This window comes from Talpa occidentalis, unplaced genomic scaffold (genome assembly GCF_014898055.3).
Source record: "Talpa occidentalis isolate TD23 unplaced genomic scaffold, MPIMG_talOcc4v2.1 talOcc4.6, whole genome shotgun sequence".
Lineage (NCBI taxonomy): Eukaryota > Metazoa > Chordata > Mammalia > Eulipotyphla > Talpidae > Talpa > Talpa occidentalis.
This window is the reverse complement of record NW_023604972.1, coordinates 105,207,525-105,224,719: the sequence shown is the minus strand read 5'-3', so window position 1 is coordinate 105,224,719 and position 17,195 is coordinate 105,207,525. Positions and strand designations below refer to the sequence as shown.

The 17,195-nt window shown below is 32.0% G+C and overlaps 1 protein-coding gene across 2 annotated transcripts in view; it reads right to left on the bottom strand.

Annotated features, from left to right (window-relative positions):
- Positions 1-17,195, bottom strand: part of SLF1 (SMC5-SMC6 complex localization factor 1) — a 69,187-nt gene that overhangs the window by 19,245 nt on the left and 32,747 nt on the right. For both annotated transcript variants that reach the window (XM_037530784.2, XM_037530783.2), the window contains 8 exons: positions 13,825-13,971; positions 12,884-13,030; positions 11,738-11,860; positions 10,505-10,558; positions 9,341-9,499; positions 8,353-8,516; positions 5,121-5,249; positions 4,369-4,534 (listed from right to left, as the gene is read on the bottom strand). In XM_037530784.2, coding sequence (XP_037386681.1) covers positions 4,369-4,534; positions 5,121-5,249; positions 8,353-8,516; positions 9,341-9,499; positions 10,505-10,558; positions 11,738-11,860; positions 12,884-13,030; positions 13,825-13,971 — 1,089 coding nt within the window. The remainder of the gene's footprint in view (positions 1-4,368; positions 4,535-5,120; positions 5,250-8,352; positions 8,517-9,340; positions 9,500-10,504; positions 10,559-11,737; positions 11,861-12,883; positions 13,031-13,824; positions 13,972-17,195) is intronic.

Below are 17,195 nucleotides of genomic sequence, written 5' to 3'. Positions count from 1 at the left end.
GGAAGGACTGGCCCTATCAGCTGACTGTGAAACTACTACACCTCCCTTGGTAGGATCTGAGGTGCTAAGATCCAATTCTTATGGTTGGTGAGAATGGATCCTTTAAGAACCCGTCTGAGCCAGTCTTCAAAGAACTTTGCAGGAAGCCAACTTCAAACCTAGTAAAGCCAACATGTAGATAATCACTCTGAGCAAATTAACTTTTACTTCTTCCTATAGTTCAAGTTATCAAGAGAACATAAAACAGGACTGTGAAATCCTGTATTTAAACTACTGACTGACTGATCATGTCAAGATCCAAGGATGCAATGTTCCTTCCAACATAATGTGTATCTGAATATCAGCAATGCCCCTATTCGGAAAGGAAGAGACTGGTAAATCCTGATTTCTTTTCTTTTTTTTTTTTTTATAAAGATTTATTTATTTATACAAGAACTGGGGTACAGGCCAGATGTGCGGGAGGGTGAAAGGATTTACCAGAGACAAGTGGGGAACAGAACAGGCAGACTGACTGAAATACACTGCTGAGGGGAGCAGAGAGCGAGACAGGAGGTCTACCTCACCATGTGGGTTGCTCCGCAGCTGGTGGGGATCGAACAGGCACTGCAGAGACTGCAGACAGCTTCATAGCGCTGCGCTCAACCCCCTGTACCACCAGGGAGGCCCTGATTTCTTAAAATTATTCTCCATCTCAAGGGTATAGAAAATAAGGATCATCTCAGATCCCTCTTCTTAAAAGTCTGAGGGGAGAAGGAGTAAGCCTCACATAAAATCACAATCCAGCACTCCATCAATTTAAAAATAACATAAAATTTCAGTTAGGAATTCCCGTTTTCCTTACACAAATATCTGTTCACAAGTACCTAATACCAAAAATGAACATCAATGTTGCTTAATATTCCTTTTACCTTGACTTTATTATTATTAAATAAAAATGGGTAGAAAGTGCTTGCAAATAATAAGTAGTTTCTTTTAGTAGTGCTTGCAAACAGTAAGTAGTTTCTTTTTCATAAGATCCTATTACAATCATTCTTATCCATGTGTATTAGCAAAAAAAAAAAAAACATATCAACAATAGGAAATTTTTATATAAATTTAAAACTCAGGTTCTTGGATCATTTTAGACTATATTCTTAACTATGAAATTCACTATAACTAAGGGGCCAAGATAATACAGTATGGATTGTACTCACTGACATTTTAACAATATAAACTATTTCTAGCACAGTCGATAAGCATGTTTAAGAATGCAGTAGTGAGAAAATGGCAAATAAACCATCAAAAGAGAAAAGCTTTCTTGAAATGCTGAAATGTTTGCTAAACTTGGAAGAATGTAACATGAATACCTTGAGAATTAACAAAGAAATGACAGATAGACATGATTTACACATATGACATATATTTACCTTAGAATTCCCTTCTTATATGTTAGTCTATTATCATTTAGTCAACATAGTTCTCTATTATCTGCCAGCATAGGTAATCTCCAGTTTACAAATTTGGCAATCTTACAAGAATTGACTAGCATTAATGTGGAACTACATTCCTGGCCATCTGATTCCTAAGATAGGACTTTTCAGAATATCCCATTGCAATAGATGCCAAACTGCTGCTCGAAGCCCCTTGGTCAGAAAGATGCAAACAAAATTCACATATTTTGTTTTTTCCTGTTCTAAACACTGGCATTTGAAACAAGAGAAAGGGCGTTGCAATGGAGACTTGGCCTCTAGTCAAGGTTTTACCCTAACAAGCTGTGACACCTTGAATAAGTTAAGTTCTTTAGCCTCAATTTCCTTATCTTTAAATACAAACTAGCTTCCATTTCTACCTATAATTATAGGGTTACGTTAAATAGTACTTAAGGACATCACAAAGAAAAGTAGGACTAACTACCAAGCTTAGTAAAATCTGTACCTCCCTCCCATAACCTTGACACAGCCCACCTCTGCTCTTTGCCAAGGAAAGCCCAAAGCTTTCTCAGATTAATGACAATGAAATTCACTGCCATTGTGTCACTCTGCAATACATGCTGATTGACATTATGACAAAACAATATTAGCATAAATCGAGGACTTCTGTTTAGCTAATGACTTAAATTGAATGCTTCAACTCAGCAAATCAAGAAACAAATGCTTTACAGTACAGAAAATGATGTCTGTGAACATGCATGGAATTCTTGAAATTGGAAACTGCCAAAAAGATTTAATTAAGTACAAAATGAATTTTAACAAATAAAGTAACACAATAAAAAACAGCTTATATGAATTTAAGCAATTCAAATGTTAAATAAAATATTAATTTGCAAAGTTTAAACAGTTCTCATATTACAACTGATGCTATAATTTATTACAGATTGCTATACAAATATGTTGAATTTATTTATAAATCTGAACAAAAATTTTCAAGTTAAGTATGTATAAATCTGTTACTATTTACATCAATATTTCCTGAATAAGTTCTGTGGTAATCCTTTGGTGATTTAGTAAAATTGTAGAAATGTCATTTTTATTATTGTTTTCAGTTATAAATGAGCAATTTCACTTACACAATGAAATGGATAAAAAAGAAATATTTTATAATGAAATAAAATTTCTATCCTTAATAATCCTAAAATGTACATACAAAGGCAGACCACATTAATAAGGATGTCATCGGTTTGAGCACAGAAGCACTATAGGCAGCTGATAAAAACTATAGATTGTTCAATTTCTGTTGAATATTTTCAAGTCATACACATTTATATAATCATATTTCTTTTTCAAACACAAACATGTATAAGGCAATGCCTAATCACCTGGTTATTGCCAAATAAAAGAACTGCTTGATCACAAAGAAATGCAGCTGCACCTAAAAATAACCCTCCCATTTTAATGCCAATTTAAAAAAATTGGGCCCTCCAATGAATTTTCTTTAACAACTAAATAGAATTTCTAAAAATCAGTAAGGGATTCTGCTTCTGACAATGGAGGCTTAGATAATTCAGCTAAAATCCTCTTAGAGAAATACTCAAAATGTTGAATGACCTTTGTAAAACATCTTCTGAAAAGCTATGCGGAATTGCTAAGCAAAGATCTAGAAGGTAAAAGTCAAGTAAAGCACTCAAAGCTAGTCGACTTTGTCTCAAGGACATCTGCTGACCTCCGAAACAGAAGTGAATATTTGGAGTCTAAGATAAAAGTGGTACAGAAGTGATAGCATGAGGTCTAACATTGAATATGGTGAGACCCTAGAGGGCTTTACTGTCACAAGAAAGTGAAGCAGAAACAAAACTACATATATTTGTAGCTCTGTACTTCATATGTACTAGCCAGGAACCTTCAAACCTCAACACTGGATTAGGGTAGTCTTTGACAGTACACTCAAAATAACTTGCAAAAGTACTATATGAAAATGTTTAGAGACTATTATTTTAAGCGATACCAAATCAAATAATCCTTGTAAAAGTCTGAGTAGAGGGTACTGAAGATGTGTTGTATAGTCCAAGTAACATATTTCACGGCTTACATTTTGTATAATACATAGTGACTTATAATGAAGCACACCTAAGACCTTATACTATTACAATACAATGTTACTTCAATAAAAAAATTAAAAAAGAAACCCTCTGAAATGATTCTCAAGCTGCACTAAAAAGGCAATTGTATTAAGAGTATGTATTAAAAAGAAAGAAGACTAAAAAAAAAAAAAACCTCCAAACATCCAAGAAAGTAGAAGTGAAAGTAAAAGGAAATATGTCAAAAATAAGAATAGAAATTATTATAACAAAAAAAGTTACAGCAAAAAATGTAGACAATAAAGCCCTTTTGAATAGGAAAAAATGTGACTAATATTTATCATGCACCCAAAATGGTGCACCATATTCGGTAGCGTAGTGGTTATAACGTTTGCCCAACACTTCTCACATTTTACTGCATTTAAGTTTCGCAATTATACTGCTGTTAGACAAAGCAATAAAACCACAATATATTAAATTTACAATAACAAGCAAAATATACTTTGAAGAAATAGTTCAGGTAGTAACTTATAACATCTAGAAAGGTAGTTTTAAAAGCCAGTAAAACTTTTTATTAGTAGTTAAAAAAAAATTATATGGATTCATTTAATTTTTTAAATCACAGGTTCCTTACAAATTGAAATGTACAAAGGTAAAAAAATCTAGAGGTACAGATTTCTGTCCCTTACTATCATATCCAAATGTGAGATGATGAGGACATCACGTTCCAAGGTCCTTAAAACTAGATAAACTAAAAGAAAACAATGATCTTAATTTTTTTCATTTTATTCAAATAAAGGGAAAAAAAGTTTAGTTCAAAGATGTACTTTAATATGCAAAAAGCTATTATTCACTGATTAATGAATCCTACTTACATCATTAGACTTGCTTTTTTCCTTGTGAGAATATATAGTCCAATCCAAAAGCATGTTTACTGGTTTGGTCAAAAGCCCAGAAGTCTCACTTCCAGACCAAAAGATTTCAAGGAGAATTGCCTTCCCTGTTATTTTCAAGCTCTGAGAATCTGACCAGTCACACAACCTAATAAAAATATGAACCAAAAAAAAAAAAAAAATTGTATCTTTTTGTCATTTGTCATTTTTAGCTTTAGTGTTACTGGCATACTATCTTTTGTAATTAAAACAAAACTCTAGCAATTTCTTAATATAGAAAGGTCATAATGTACAGAAATTTTAATTTATAATTATAATAGAGACTAAAATACAAAATATGGTCTCAGTTAAACCGAGTACATACAGTAACATTTAGAGCATATATAAAACTTATCCTGGACATTACAAATTCAGTATTAAAATCTAGTGCAGCTTTTTACTTAAGCATTCAATTAACAAAGAATTTTAAAAACTGTAAATGCTGAAAAATAAACATCTGTATGACCGTGCAAGTTAGTTAAAGATAAAAAATGTGAACTAGGGGGAAAAAAAAAAAAGAGTATGTAAGTCTTCACTGCCACAGATGAACCATGTCTAGAAATGTGTTTTGACAACAAATCTATTTTAAGCTAGAAAACAAAGTGAATTTTATAGGAATATGCATATAATCAGAAAAATGGTGCACAGAAACAACAGAAATATACAAAAAATATGATTTTGGTATTAAAACTTACTTTTGAGTTAAGTGTCTCACTTCACTTTCCACTAAATTAAAGAAAAATTTGAGTAGGGTCAGGTGGAGCATTTTAGAGTCAATATTTTCTGAAATTTGATGACAAAAACTTTCATTGAAAAGACAAGACCTGCAAAACATGGCACAAAATCCATGAAATACAAGCAACTTATTGAGTAATTTGTAGACAAATCATCTATTTTTAAAAAAGTATTTGTTGGAATTTTAATGAAATTGCTTCAATAAAATATAAATCTAATTTAATAAAGTTTTATTAATGATATATTTCCTTCCTTTATAAATTACACCAAGTCAAGTATCTCTTGATACTTTATTTTTAATAATATAGATTTAACTTATTTTCTACAATGATTATAATGTTTAAGACTCTATCTCTTTGTACTCTTTATTTTACTGCTACAGAACAAAAAATTGTGAATGTCATTAAATCCTTTTGATTCAAATGATCAGCAATACTTTCCAATTTTTAATTTCTATTCCCCATAACCCTCCTTTTACTACAGATGAATCCTCCTTTTACTACATTGGTAATGTGATGGGATGCTTATTGGTAATGTGATATGTACAATGAGAAATTGAATTTTTAATTATTTAATTATCCCAATTAAATTGAAATATCTTATGTGGCAAGTAGCTAATGAGTTGGACAACACAGCTCTACAGTATATTTTTAAAACAGAACAAAAGTAAACTTAGAATTGTAGCACTAAAACATAGTGTTTAAGCAACAATATTACAATCTTCAAATTCTGTTATCAATTTATCAGCAGTATACTAGTTAACTTTCTACGACTGTATCCGCCTTACTTGTCTTTTTTTAGAAAAAGATTTATTTATGCATATAAGAACTAGGGTACAGGCCAGAGGTGCAGGGGGTGAAAAGATTCACCAGAGACAGAGTGGGGAACAGAACAGGCAGACTGACTGAAACATACTGCTGAGGGGAACAGTGGGCAAGACAGGAAAGGTCTGCTGCGCCATGTGGGTAGCTCCCTGGCTGGCCAGAGATTGAACTTGTGCTGCAGAGTCGAGAATAGCTTCATAGTGCTGTGCTTAACCCCTTGCACCACCAGAGAGGCCCCTTACTTGTCTTTTTTACTGAATCTTAGTATTAAGAGGGTCCTTAATAGCTGTTAAATTTAGCAATTCATTTAAATACATAAATCTATTCTACAATATCCTCCAAGCCCATATACTTATTCAGCCTATCTTAAAACTGTCACAGATGCAAACTACAGTATCTTTATTACTTTTAAATGTGTATAATGGAATATTTGAATGATATCAAAAGTAGACTAGGCATCTATCCCCTTTTCTCCCAATGAATCTAATTATCTTGAAATAAAATCTGGGTACTCGTTTACTAACTAATGCATTCAAATAATTACTAAGCATGTATTTTGTTCAAGCCATTATAGTAGCACTGAGAATGGAGTAGTCTAAGACTGAGAACTTACTGGGGCCTCCCTGGTGGCATAAGGGGTTAAGACACAACCTATGAAGCCATCTGCAGCTACCTTAGCACGAGCTTGACCCCCTGGCCGGCCAGGGAGCAAACCCACATGGCGCAGCAAACCTCTCCTGACTCGCCCGCTGCTCCCCTCAGCAGTGTATTTCAGTCAGTCTGCCTGTTCTGTTTCCCACTCTGTCTCTGGTGAATCCTCCTACCCCCACACCTCTGGCTTATACCCCAGTTCTTGTATGCATAAATAAATCTTAAAAAAAAAAAAAAGACTGAGAATGTACTCCTAAGAAAGTCAGAGGCTGATGTGAATGAAAAAATTAACTTAGAAAGGGCAAGAGTTAGGCAGTGGCATATGAATTGCATTTTAAAGGATAATTAAAAGTTTGTCAGTTATTTGTGGGGTGGCAGGAATAAAGGGTTATGTAGGCAGAGAAAACAAGAGCAAAGGGATAGTAAAAGAAAAAAGTTCAGTCATTGGGTACATTCAGGAAAATGAAGAAGAGAATGGTGACATGTATAGGGCCTAGATCATAAAGGGTCTTATATGTTTTGCTAAGGAATTTAAACTGTCTCCTATAAGTGATGTGTGAGATAATGAAGGACTTTTGTCTGGGAAATGAGAAGATCATTTGGAAAGACCATACGGGGATGTTTTGAAAGATAAAGTGAAAATAATAGAATCAAGATCACTAAAGAAGGCATTACAATTTACATAAAGAAGCAATGAGGGATTTTAAATAAAGGCTATGATTACTAGTAAAGAAACATGAAAATTAGGAAGGATGTCAGCTATAAAACCAAACATCCTCATATCCCATGCTGGGCTAATACTGTTGTGTCAGAATTGTGCTTACATTTTAGTCACCTCAAAAGGTAGGAACACTTAATTCATTTACCATTTTATCCCTGAAATGTATTACAGTGTCTGGATTCTAGTAAGCACTCAATAAACACTGCTGAAAGAATAAATAAATGTATATTGGCTGGTTGATTAGCTTGCTTCACTTCAAGTTTATATCACAACCTAAACTGTTAGCGAATTTTTATGATCTCAAAGAGCTAAACAAAAGGCTAGCTTTTGCCAGTTTAGTCAATTATTCTCTTACTACTATGGACCTCCTAAAACTGAACACTTCAATAAAAGAAACATCTCCCAGACAAAGGAGGGCTATCACATACAGAAAACCCTCAGAGAAGAAAGGGAAAAATGACTAATCTGTTTAAGAGAAAGGAGAAATAGGAAGGTTTTCTAAAGACAGTAATATCTGGAAGACAATGGAAGTATCTAGGCAGGTGACAGCATGTGTACAGAAATGAAAGAGTTGACAGATTCAGGAAACATTCAGATCAGTTTCAAAATTCAAGTTTCTAGCTTTAAAAATATAGAAGTGGATATTTATTCACTTACAATTATTTACATAATTGATGAACACAATTTGACAATAAAGGCACTATTAATTTCTTAAATACGTAAATTTATCATTTTGTTTAAAAACAGTAAAAACAATGATTTGGCTTTCTTGAGTTCATTTCATGTATTCATTGAACATATATTTTTTAATGAACTGGCTAAAAATGCCAACACAGACTTGGTATGAGTTCTGCAATAAATACAACACACAAAAATATACTATACACACACAAACTTTTCCTAAAAAAGCAGTACACTTCTTTTATTAATGCATTAAAAAATACATAGCAAAACAACTTGACAAAATTTAGGATCCCCATATGTAGAATTCCTTACCGGATAAGCACTTCTATTAGAGACCACGCTCCTTTCATGCAAGTTGGACACTGAAACAACTCTAAATAATATCTTGACATAGCTGGGGACTTCCAAGGAGGATGCAAGTGAAGAAGAGCTGACAATATATGAAAGTATCGGCCAGAGAACGTATCTAGGTTATCCTGATTTTTAAAAATAAACAAACAAAACAAAACATGGTTGCTAAAAATACAGTTATACCAGCTAATTCAATCTAAAATCGTAATAACCCTGGTCTAGCTTTCTTACCAAGTATATATATTTGAAGAAAGAAGATCAGAAGGAAATCATGTCTAGCTAATTAAATACTGCAACTGAGAGAGGCACACTTGAAATATGTATCTATACATTAAATAATCCTACCCATTGGGACCAACACTTGAATGTATATTTAACTTTTTATAATTATGGTGAGATTGCATTCCCAAATATGACCTGAAAGGAATTTATAGGTAATAAAACTTTTCATGCAATATTCTTCCTTATCACCATTAGTCTAATATTGATTACATCTGCCATTTCTTAAAATTAGCACCTTGATGAAGAACATAAATAGAAAAACTATCTTTGCAAAAAGCTGTACCTACTGGTTTTCACTGGAGTATGTTCACAATCTGTACATAGTGATTATCATCAATGCACTAAAGGAGTGATTTAACAAATGACATTTTAGATCACTGTAATTTAATTTTCATGTTAGATACTCCATGGTCACAGGAAAAAATAAGACAACTTTCTCCCAAGAGAAAATCATCTTTGGAAATTCTGAGAAAATAATAAGTAAAAGCACTCACAGTAGTACTTAGTATACAATTTAAAAACAGAAAGTAAGTGGTAATAAATGGGTATCACATGTCCCATTGAGAAAAACAGTAAAAGAGAAAAAAAGTAAACATACAAAAAAATGAGAAACTGCTCATATTCTAACATTCTTTGAAAGATTACAAACTCTTAACACTACTCTTACCTGTAGAATGTTCTCTAGAAGAGCATGCAGAAGGCATACAGGGGGGATGTAATGTGCTTGCAAAGAGGAGAGTTCCTCAATTGCTTCTTTAAAAAACTGTCCTTCTATGAGGCTTTCAATTAAGTTTAATACACCTCTGGGAAATTCAGCATTTTTAACCTAAAATAAAAAGGGAAAAATTTTTATGACTCAGAAAAAAAAAAGGGTAAATTGGTAAATTTCTGGAGTCAAACATTGAATCAGTAAGGAATTTTAATTTCCTCACTTATAAAATGAAGATAACATAGGGCTGTTACATTATTGAAATAGGATGATGCATATGAATGCATTTTGTAACTATAAGGCACTGCAGAAATATACATTATTATTTTACTTATTTTCTCTTGCCTCAACTGAAGGGGAAATACTGCCTCTAAATAAAACTTTAAAAGGCATTTGCAAAAATCTGCCCTGTAATAAGGAGACCTCAATAACAGCTACAACTATACACAGTTCTTTAGGTGCAAAATAATTATTTTTTAAAATTATAAATAAACTATGCCTGTTAAGATATTAAATAATATTACAAAGTCACAAACAACAGGTGCAAAAATTAAATCAATATAGTATCATAAAATGACTCTAAGGATACATAGTAATAGAATAAAAGGTTCTGAAAAATACATCCCCCTTGTTCAAAATATTTTTAACAATAAAACAAATATAATTACTTAGATTTGGTTAAGACTCAAAAACCCTCTGAAAGACAACATGGAATAGAACTTTAAAGGCACAAATAATGATATAAAGGAAATAATATAGTTCAATAAATATTGTATCAAATATGGAATGCAGAAGTAGTAATTATGAAAGCTATGAAATGTAAGAACAGGGATATAAATCTCATTATGATAAAAACAACATAAGCTTTTATTCTTCTTAATAATTTTTACTAATGTGTAGATTTTTTTGAGCTTTGACATAAGAGTATTTTTCTCTTTCATATTTGGAAACTACATTTCAAATTTGATAGAAACTGTATTTTAAATTTGTGAACTATATTTGAGAAATATATTTCAAACTTTGTCATACAACCAATACATTCCTTTATATCAAAATTACTAAAAATAACAAGACACAAAGCTTCTCATTTGCCCCTTCACTACCCTATTCCAAGCCCCTTACCTCCACATTGTATACTGGTTGTTTATCTATCCTAACGCAGCTGTATCTGATAGCCTACAAAACAGCAATCACGTAATTAAAATGCAAAAATTTTAGGTTGAAAAATACATTTCTGCTTACACAGCATAAAACCTTGGCCAAACTTATAAAACAGATTTAAAAACATATTAACACTATAATTGATCTGGTCATGTATGTTCAAACATCATTTTAGGTAAAGGCACAGTCACGAGTATGAACATTTTCAATTTTCCCCTTGTAAATTAAAATAACTTACAAGATAAAGTTATATTCACTTTCAAGACCCGAAGAGGTCCACTGTCTTCAGTATTTTAATAGTTAGAAATATAAATGTGAACATTTTATAAAAAGTCCATAGGAGAAAAAAATGTTCTCTATAAAGTCACATGTAAAATCTTCCTGCAGTGTTTTAAAATACCTATAATTGTGTACATTTAAATATACCATGGGAAAATATTTAGACCACACATAAAAAAGAGAAAATATCCTGATCACAGAAAAAGTTCCATAAATGCTGAAATGCTGAGATACAGAAAAAACAGAAAACAATTAAGAATAAGCAATTAGCAGATCAAGTGAAGGTATAAAATATGCTTAATCTTGCAATTAACAAATACAAATTAAAACAATAATATACCACCAGTTTCTACTTAGGATTTACTAAGCTGAAAAAGAAAGGAATTCCCACATTATGAACAAGGAAAAGCTGAAGAAGCCACCAAATCATAATTTTTGAACTCATCAGAAAGCAGAGATTTTAGTAGAACCAAAAACCTTCATTCCTGAAAAGAGGGGCAGGGAAAGAAAATGGTCCCAGGTCAGTAGAAAATCTCTCCCAATGAGGGCAGGGCAAGAGCACTTAAAAAGCCCCACCCCAAAACCCAGGGCTTTAAGGTCAGTTGAAAACTGAAGCTGAACCCAGAGAACTGAAAAAATGAATTTCCAACATCAGGCTAGTAACACCCAGCAGCAAATTACAGCACTTATACTCATGTTTATTTGGGGCGTTAATGAGGAATAATAGCAGAGAATTGAGCATATTTACTAAAAGTCCAAATATTTGTATTATAGTCATAACAAACTGAGGAACTAAGATGATTTTAAGATATATTCAATATAATACTTATATTATTATCATCATTAGTAGTAGTTATTTTGGTTATACTAGAGGATAGGACAGTATACAAATTTTTTTAGAATGCCAAAGTCTACCTGCGCTCTATATATATGCCTCCTTAAGAGATTTTTTATTTCAACAATATCCACATCTGTCTGGATATCCTTGGTTTTTGATTCTTTGGCATGACCAGCAAAAACAGAATTCTTCATTTCTTTCTGCATAGATGTAAAAGTACTTTAGACAATATAATAAAGATAGTATCAACACAAATGATAAGTATCACAATCGAAAATATACTAGAACACATTCATGCAGTAAAAATATTTACAAATCCTATAATGAAATAAAAAGCTTAAAAAGGTAAACATTTTAATTTGGAAAATTTACAAATGCACTTTCTTAAGGTACTTTTCATTTTAACATGTTCAAAATCTTTTCTGGATCTTCTCTTTCTTCTCCCCCCTGCCCCTTTTCTTTGTTGCCGTGTTCACACAAAACATGATTTATTATTTATTTACCTTTATTTTCTGGAGATACTTCTGATTATATGCAAATAAATATGCTGTGGTTTAGACTGCAAAGTTATAGTCTAGAAAAATTAATTCATGAAGGATTTCCATTTAAAAGAGGAATTATCTTATTAAAAATGGCCTAATCAGACCAGAGAATGTTAAATGTAAATTAGCCCTTTGCACTCTGAACCATTTTACGATATTTTGATTTAATTTCTTGTGCCATTTCAAGATAAAACTTCAGGGAAACATGCATGTCTCAAAAAGTTGCATTGAAATAACCTCAATTCCCCGTAATCACTAATAAATTGCAATGTCCCCTGAGAGGGGACAGCGGAGTGCAAAGGGTTAGAATGTATTACCCAAGCTATATATACATGTATTATTAGGGTATTTTTCATTTCAAGAATTTTAGCCTCTTTTTTTTCAGAAGCTTTGTTTCATTTTATTTTTTTCAACCTCGGGCAAAACAAAATATACTTCAATATAATGATTATCTCAAATTTCATTGTATATGCATATAAAATACTTTTATTGTGAGCCAAAGTTAATTATAACATTAATTATGAATATCACACCACATTAACTGAAGAAGCTCTTTTTCATAAGATATTCAGGTTTTATTTAACATCAAGCAATCACAAAAGTCAGATTATATGTCTATAATACATTAAGGAAAAATCAGAAAAAATGAAAACTGTACATGTCATCAAATAAAGTTTTTACCTGATCTCTGTATATGTGTTTTCTTAAAGTACTTTTAATTTTTTCATGTTTGATATCCATCTTGGAGTCTCTTTCTTTTTCTTTTTTACATTTTTTCCTCAAAGTAAAACTCCTTTGAAGATCGTCATCCTTTTTCTTAATTTCCTTCTACATGTATTTAGTCCACAATTAAAACAAATCTCAACATGAATGACATATATTACAAAATCCAAATAAATTCAGATTCTTAAGTTTATACAAAAGTATAAATTTAATACAAATATGTTAGAAATTATAGAACAACAGAAATAACATTCACATTTTGGGAAACAGTTGGGCATTGGATATGTACAGTCCTTATGGCCCAGCAATTTCTAAGCTAGAGAAACTCTTGAATATGTATACCAAGAGTCACATAAGAAATTGATCACACTACTCATGACAGAACTGTTCCTAACTGCAAAATGAACCAATCAATCAAACACAGATCAACACAAAGAAACCTAAATACTTATCAATAATAAAGGATAAAAGATATAATTGTGATACAATAAAACATTACTTATACCAGAAAATAAAGCACGGTAATAAAGACTATACATACCATGAAAAACAAAGCATTCATTAAAAGGCAAAATTAAACAATATATTATTAGGGACACATAGAGAGCTGGCAAAACTATAATAAAAAAATGAGAAGATTATTAAAATTCCAATAGAAATTACCTCTGTGAAAGGAAGAATATGGGATATTGCCTGGCTACAGTAAGATCTTAACAGAGAATGTTCTATTTCTTAACCTAGCTAGTCTATATAAAAGTCAACTTTGTCTTTTTTTTAAAATTATACACAAATGCTTTATATATTCTTATACACAATTCAGAAGAATATTAAGAATGACAAATTTTGTAAATTTAGAAAAGAGCTGGAAAATATGTTATTCCTAATTTGGTAAGTCTTACCTGATTTCCATATGTGTGTTTTTGTAAGGCATTTCTTGTTTTAACAAATGTTATATCCTTAGTGGAATCTTTGAATTTTTCTTTTTTGTGATGTCCAGTTAAAATAGAACTAATATTAATATCTTCATCATGATTTTGCCATTTTTTCTGCATGGTCATAAAAATACTTTTAGTATGGATTAACCATAGTCTCAACACAACCAATACAAGTCAAAACAGAAAAATTCAAAGAAGGTATGTTTCAAAAATATACACAGGGCCTCCCCTGGTGGCGCAGGCAGTTGAGCACCACCTAGTGAAGCTGCCCGCAGCCTCTGCAGCACCGGTTCAATCCCGGCCAGCCGGTGAGGGTCCCACATGGCACAGCAGATCTCTCCTGTCGCGCCCGCTGCTCCCCTCAGCAGTTTATTTCATCAGTCTACCAGTTCTGTTCCCTGCTCTGTCTCTGGTTAATCTTCTCACCCTCCCGCAGATCTGGCCTGTACCCCAGTTCTTGTATAAATGAATAAATCTTAAAAACAAACAAACAAAAACAAAAAAACAAAAATATACACAGGAAGACTGGTCTAGCTACTCTGAAAAGCAGTATGGAGGTTTCTCAAAAGATTAAAAATGTATTTCCTATATAATTTTGAAATTCTACTTCTAGGAATCTTATCTAAACAATACTATCAATAATTTGAAATGAAATTTGAGCTCCCATGTTTACTGTAGCACTATTTGCAATACCTAGTTACGGAAACAGTTACGGAAACTTAGTGCCCAAAAATAGACCAGTGGATGAAGAAGATGTGTTATTTATACACAATGGAATATTACTCAATAATCAAAAAAAATAAACTCTGGCAATTTGTGGAAATGCAGATGGAACTGGAGGGGATAATGCTAGCAGAAATAAGTCAGAAGGAAAAAGGCAAATACCTATTGGTTTCACTTATATATAGAATATAGAGAAAGCAAGCAAAGGGTAAGACAAAGGCAAACTTTAAAATCAACGCTTGAAAGCTGATGATAGAAGCGGGAGGGAGAGGTGAGAACAGGGTAGGGAGAGAGCACAACAGACTAAAGTGGAAGACTATGGGTGCTTTGGTGTGGGTGTGCTATGGTGAGTACACCTGAAAGGAAAGATCCGGTACTTCCAAATCCTAAAAAGGATGTAAACCAATGTACTTCAATTAAAAAAAAAAAAAAACAAATAGAAGAAATGGATGCTCATAGATAATAAGAATTAACATTGTTAAAATGACCATCTTACCCAAAGTAATACCAATGCAATACCTATCAAAATTTTAACAGAGTTCTTCAAAGAAACAGACAAACATTAATGAAGTTTGCACAGAACCACAAAAGAATCCAAATAGCCAAAGCAATTCTGACAAAAAAAAGAAATGTGGAGGTATCATACTCCCAGACTTCCAACTATACTACAAAGCTATAGTAATCAAAACAATATTGTATTGGAATAAAAACAGACACAAAGACTAATGGAACAGAACTGAGAACACACAAATAAACTCACACTTACATGGATAATACATTTATTAGGTGCCAAAGTAGCCAAGTGTATATAATGGAGAAAGGAAAGCCCCTTCAACAACAGGTAATGGGAAAATTGGGCAGCTACATGCAAAAGAATGAAACTCTACCATTATCTCATACCATCAATGAAAGTTAACTCAAATGATTAAAAACTGAAAACATCAAATACATAAAACACTCCACAACAATGACTTTAAGGATGCCTCTGGGGAATCAAATAAATAGCAAGGGAAAGAAATGCAAAAGTGTAATGACCCTTTAAAAATGTAAGTTAAATTATGCTCCTCCTCTGACCAATACTTCTGATAATTTTCTGTCCTCCTTAGAGAAAATACCACAGTTTCTTCATTGACCCACATCTCCCACAACTCTCCTTCCTCTGGTTACTCTGAATCAGCCCTACTGACATCCTTTCTGTTCATAGAAATCACCAGGCACACACCCACTTCAGGTGCTGATGCCTTGCCTGGGTAATTCTTTTCAACAAATGTGTACATAGCCTTATATATGTGTATGTGTGTATATCTGTTCATATATATACTCAAATATATCTACATAGATTCATGTCTATGTACATGCATGTCCACATATAAGTCTAATTATATACATATGTCTACATAAAAACTCTCAAGTCCTTACCCAAATATCATTTTCTGAGTAAGATATTTCTGATAACATTATGGAAAACTGTAACCATGCTCCTCTTTTCCTTTCCCTCTTTCTCTGCTTTATTTCTTCTCCACAGCAATGATTACCATTTGATATGTATTGTGCTTATCTGTTTATTATGTTTTTCCTCCACTAGGTATTAGTCTTGTGATGCTGAGATCTTTGCTTGCTTAGTTCCCTGTTATATCCCTCGTGCTTGTAACAGTGTCTGGCACATCCCAGTTATTGAGTAATCATTATTAAGTGAAAAAAAATTGGAAATCACATTGGGTAAAATATAGTAAATAGACTTGTGACTATATTACGTCTTATTCAGACTAAGAATCAGCAGAAATACACAGAATTTTTTTTTTTTATTTCAGAAAGGTTTACATATATTTTTAAGTGTTTCAGTTTTGCTAACAATCTTTTTGGAATCTTTACCTTTCTATGTGTTATATGTAAATCAAAACAGATTTTTGTTTGCTTTCATTGTTTTATTTTTCCAGATGCTTTTAAAAATTTAGGTTATAGATCACATGGATTAAGTATATCAAATGCAATATCTCAAGAAAATTTTTTATAGGACATAGGTATAATATTAAACAGAGTAAGGTATATCATAAGACACAATGTTCATTCATTATAAAAGATATTTTTTAAAAACAATAAATTTCTGCCTAAATTCTGTATATTTCCTCTTGAGTTCTAAAAGGAATTCAAGATATAGATAGATAGATAGATAGATAGATAGATAGATATATGTATTCTAATAATTTCCATATCTTTCATGAAATTTCCACAATTTTTTCTATGATAAATCAAACTTAATTTTATTAACTCCACCATTGTTTTATATTCCCTTCCTTCTATATGTACAGTTCTTGTACTATGGCTTATAATTCATATTTCAATGGATATATCAACTTATAAAAAACTCTTATTAAGACCATGCACATGTATTTAATCATAGAAGTAGTCTTACAAGTAACATAAATATCAAAAAGTACTGGAAAAGCCAGAAAAATGCAAAAATATTTTAAGCTCTTGGAAAGGTTTACCTAATCTCTCCATATGTGATTTTCTTAAGATACTGTTCAGTTTAAGTTCCAAATTATTCTTAGAATTTTCTTTGTAAAATTTTTGACAGATACAGTAGAAACAGTTTTATTTTTAATTTTTTT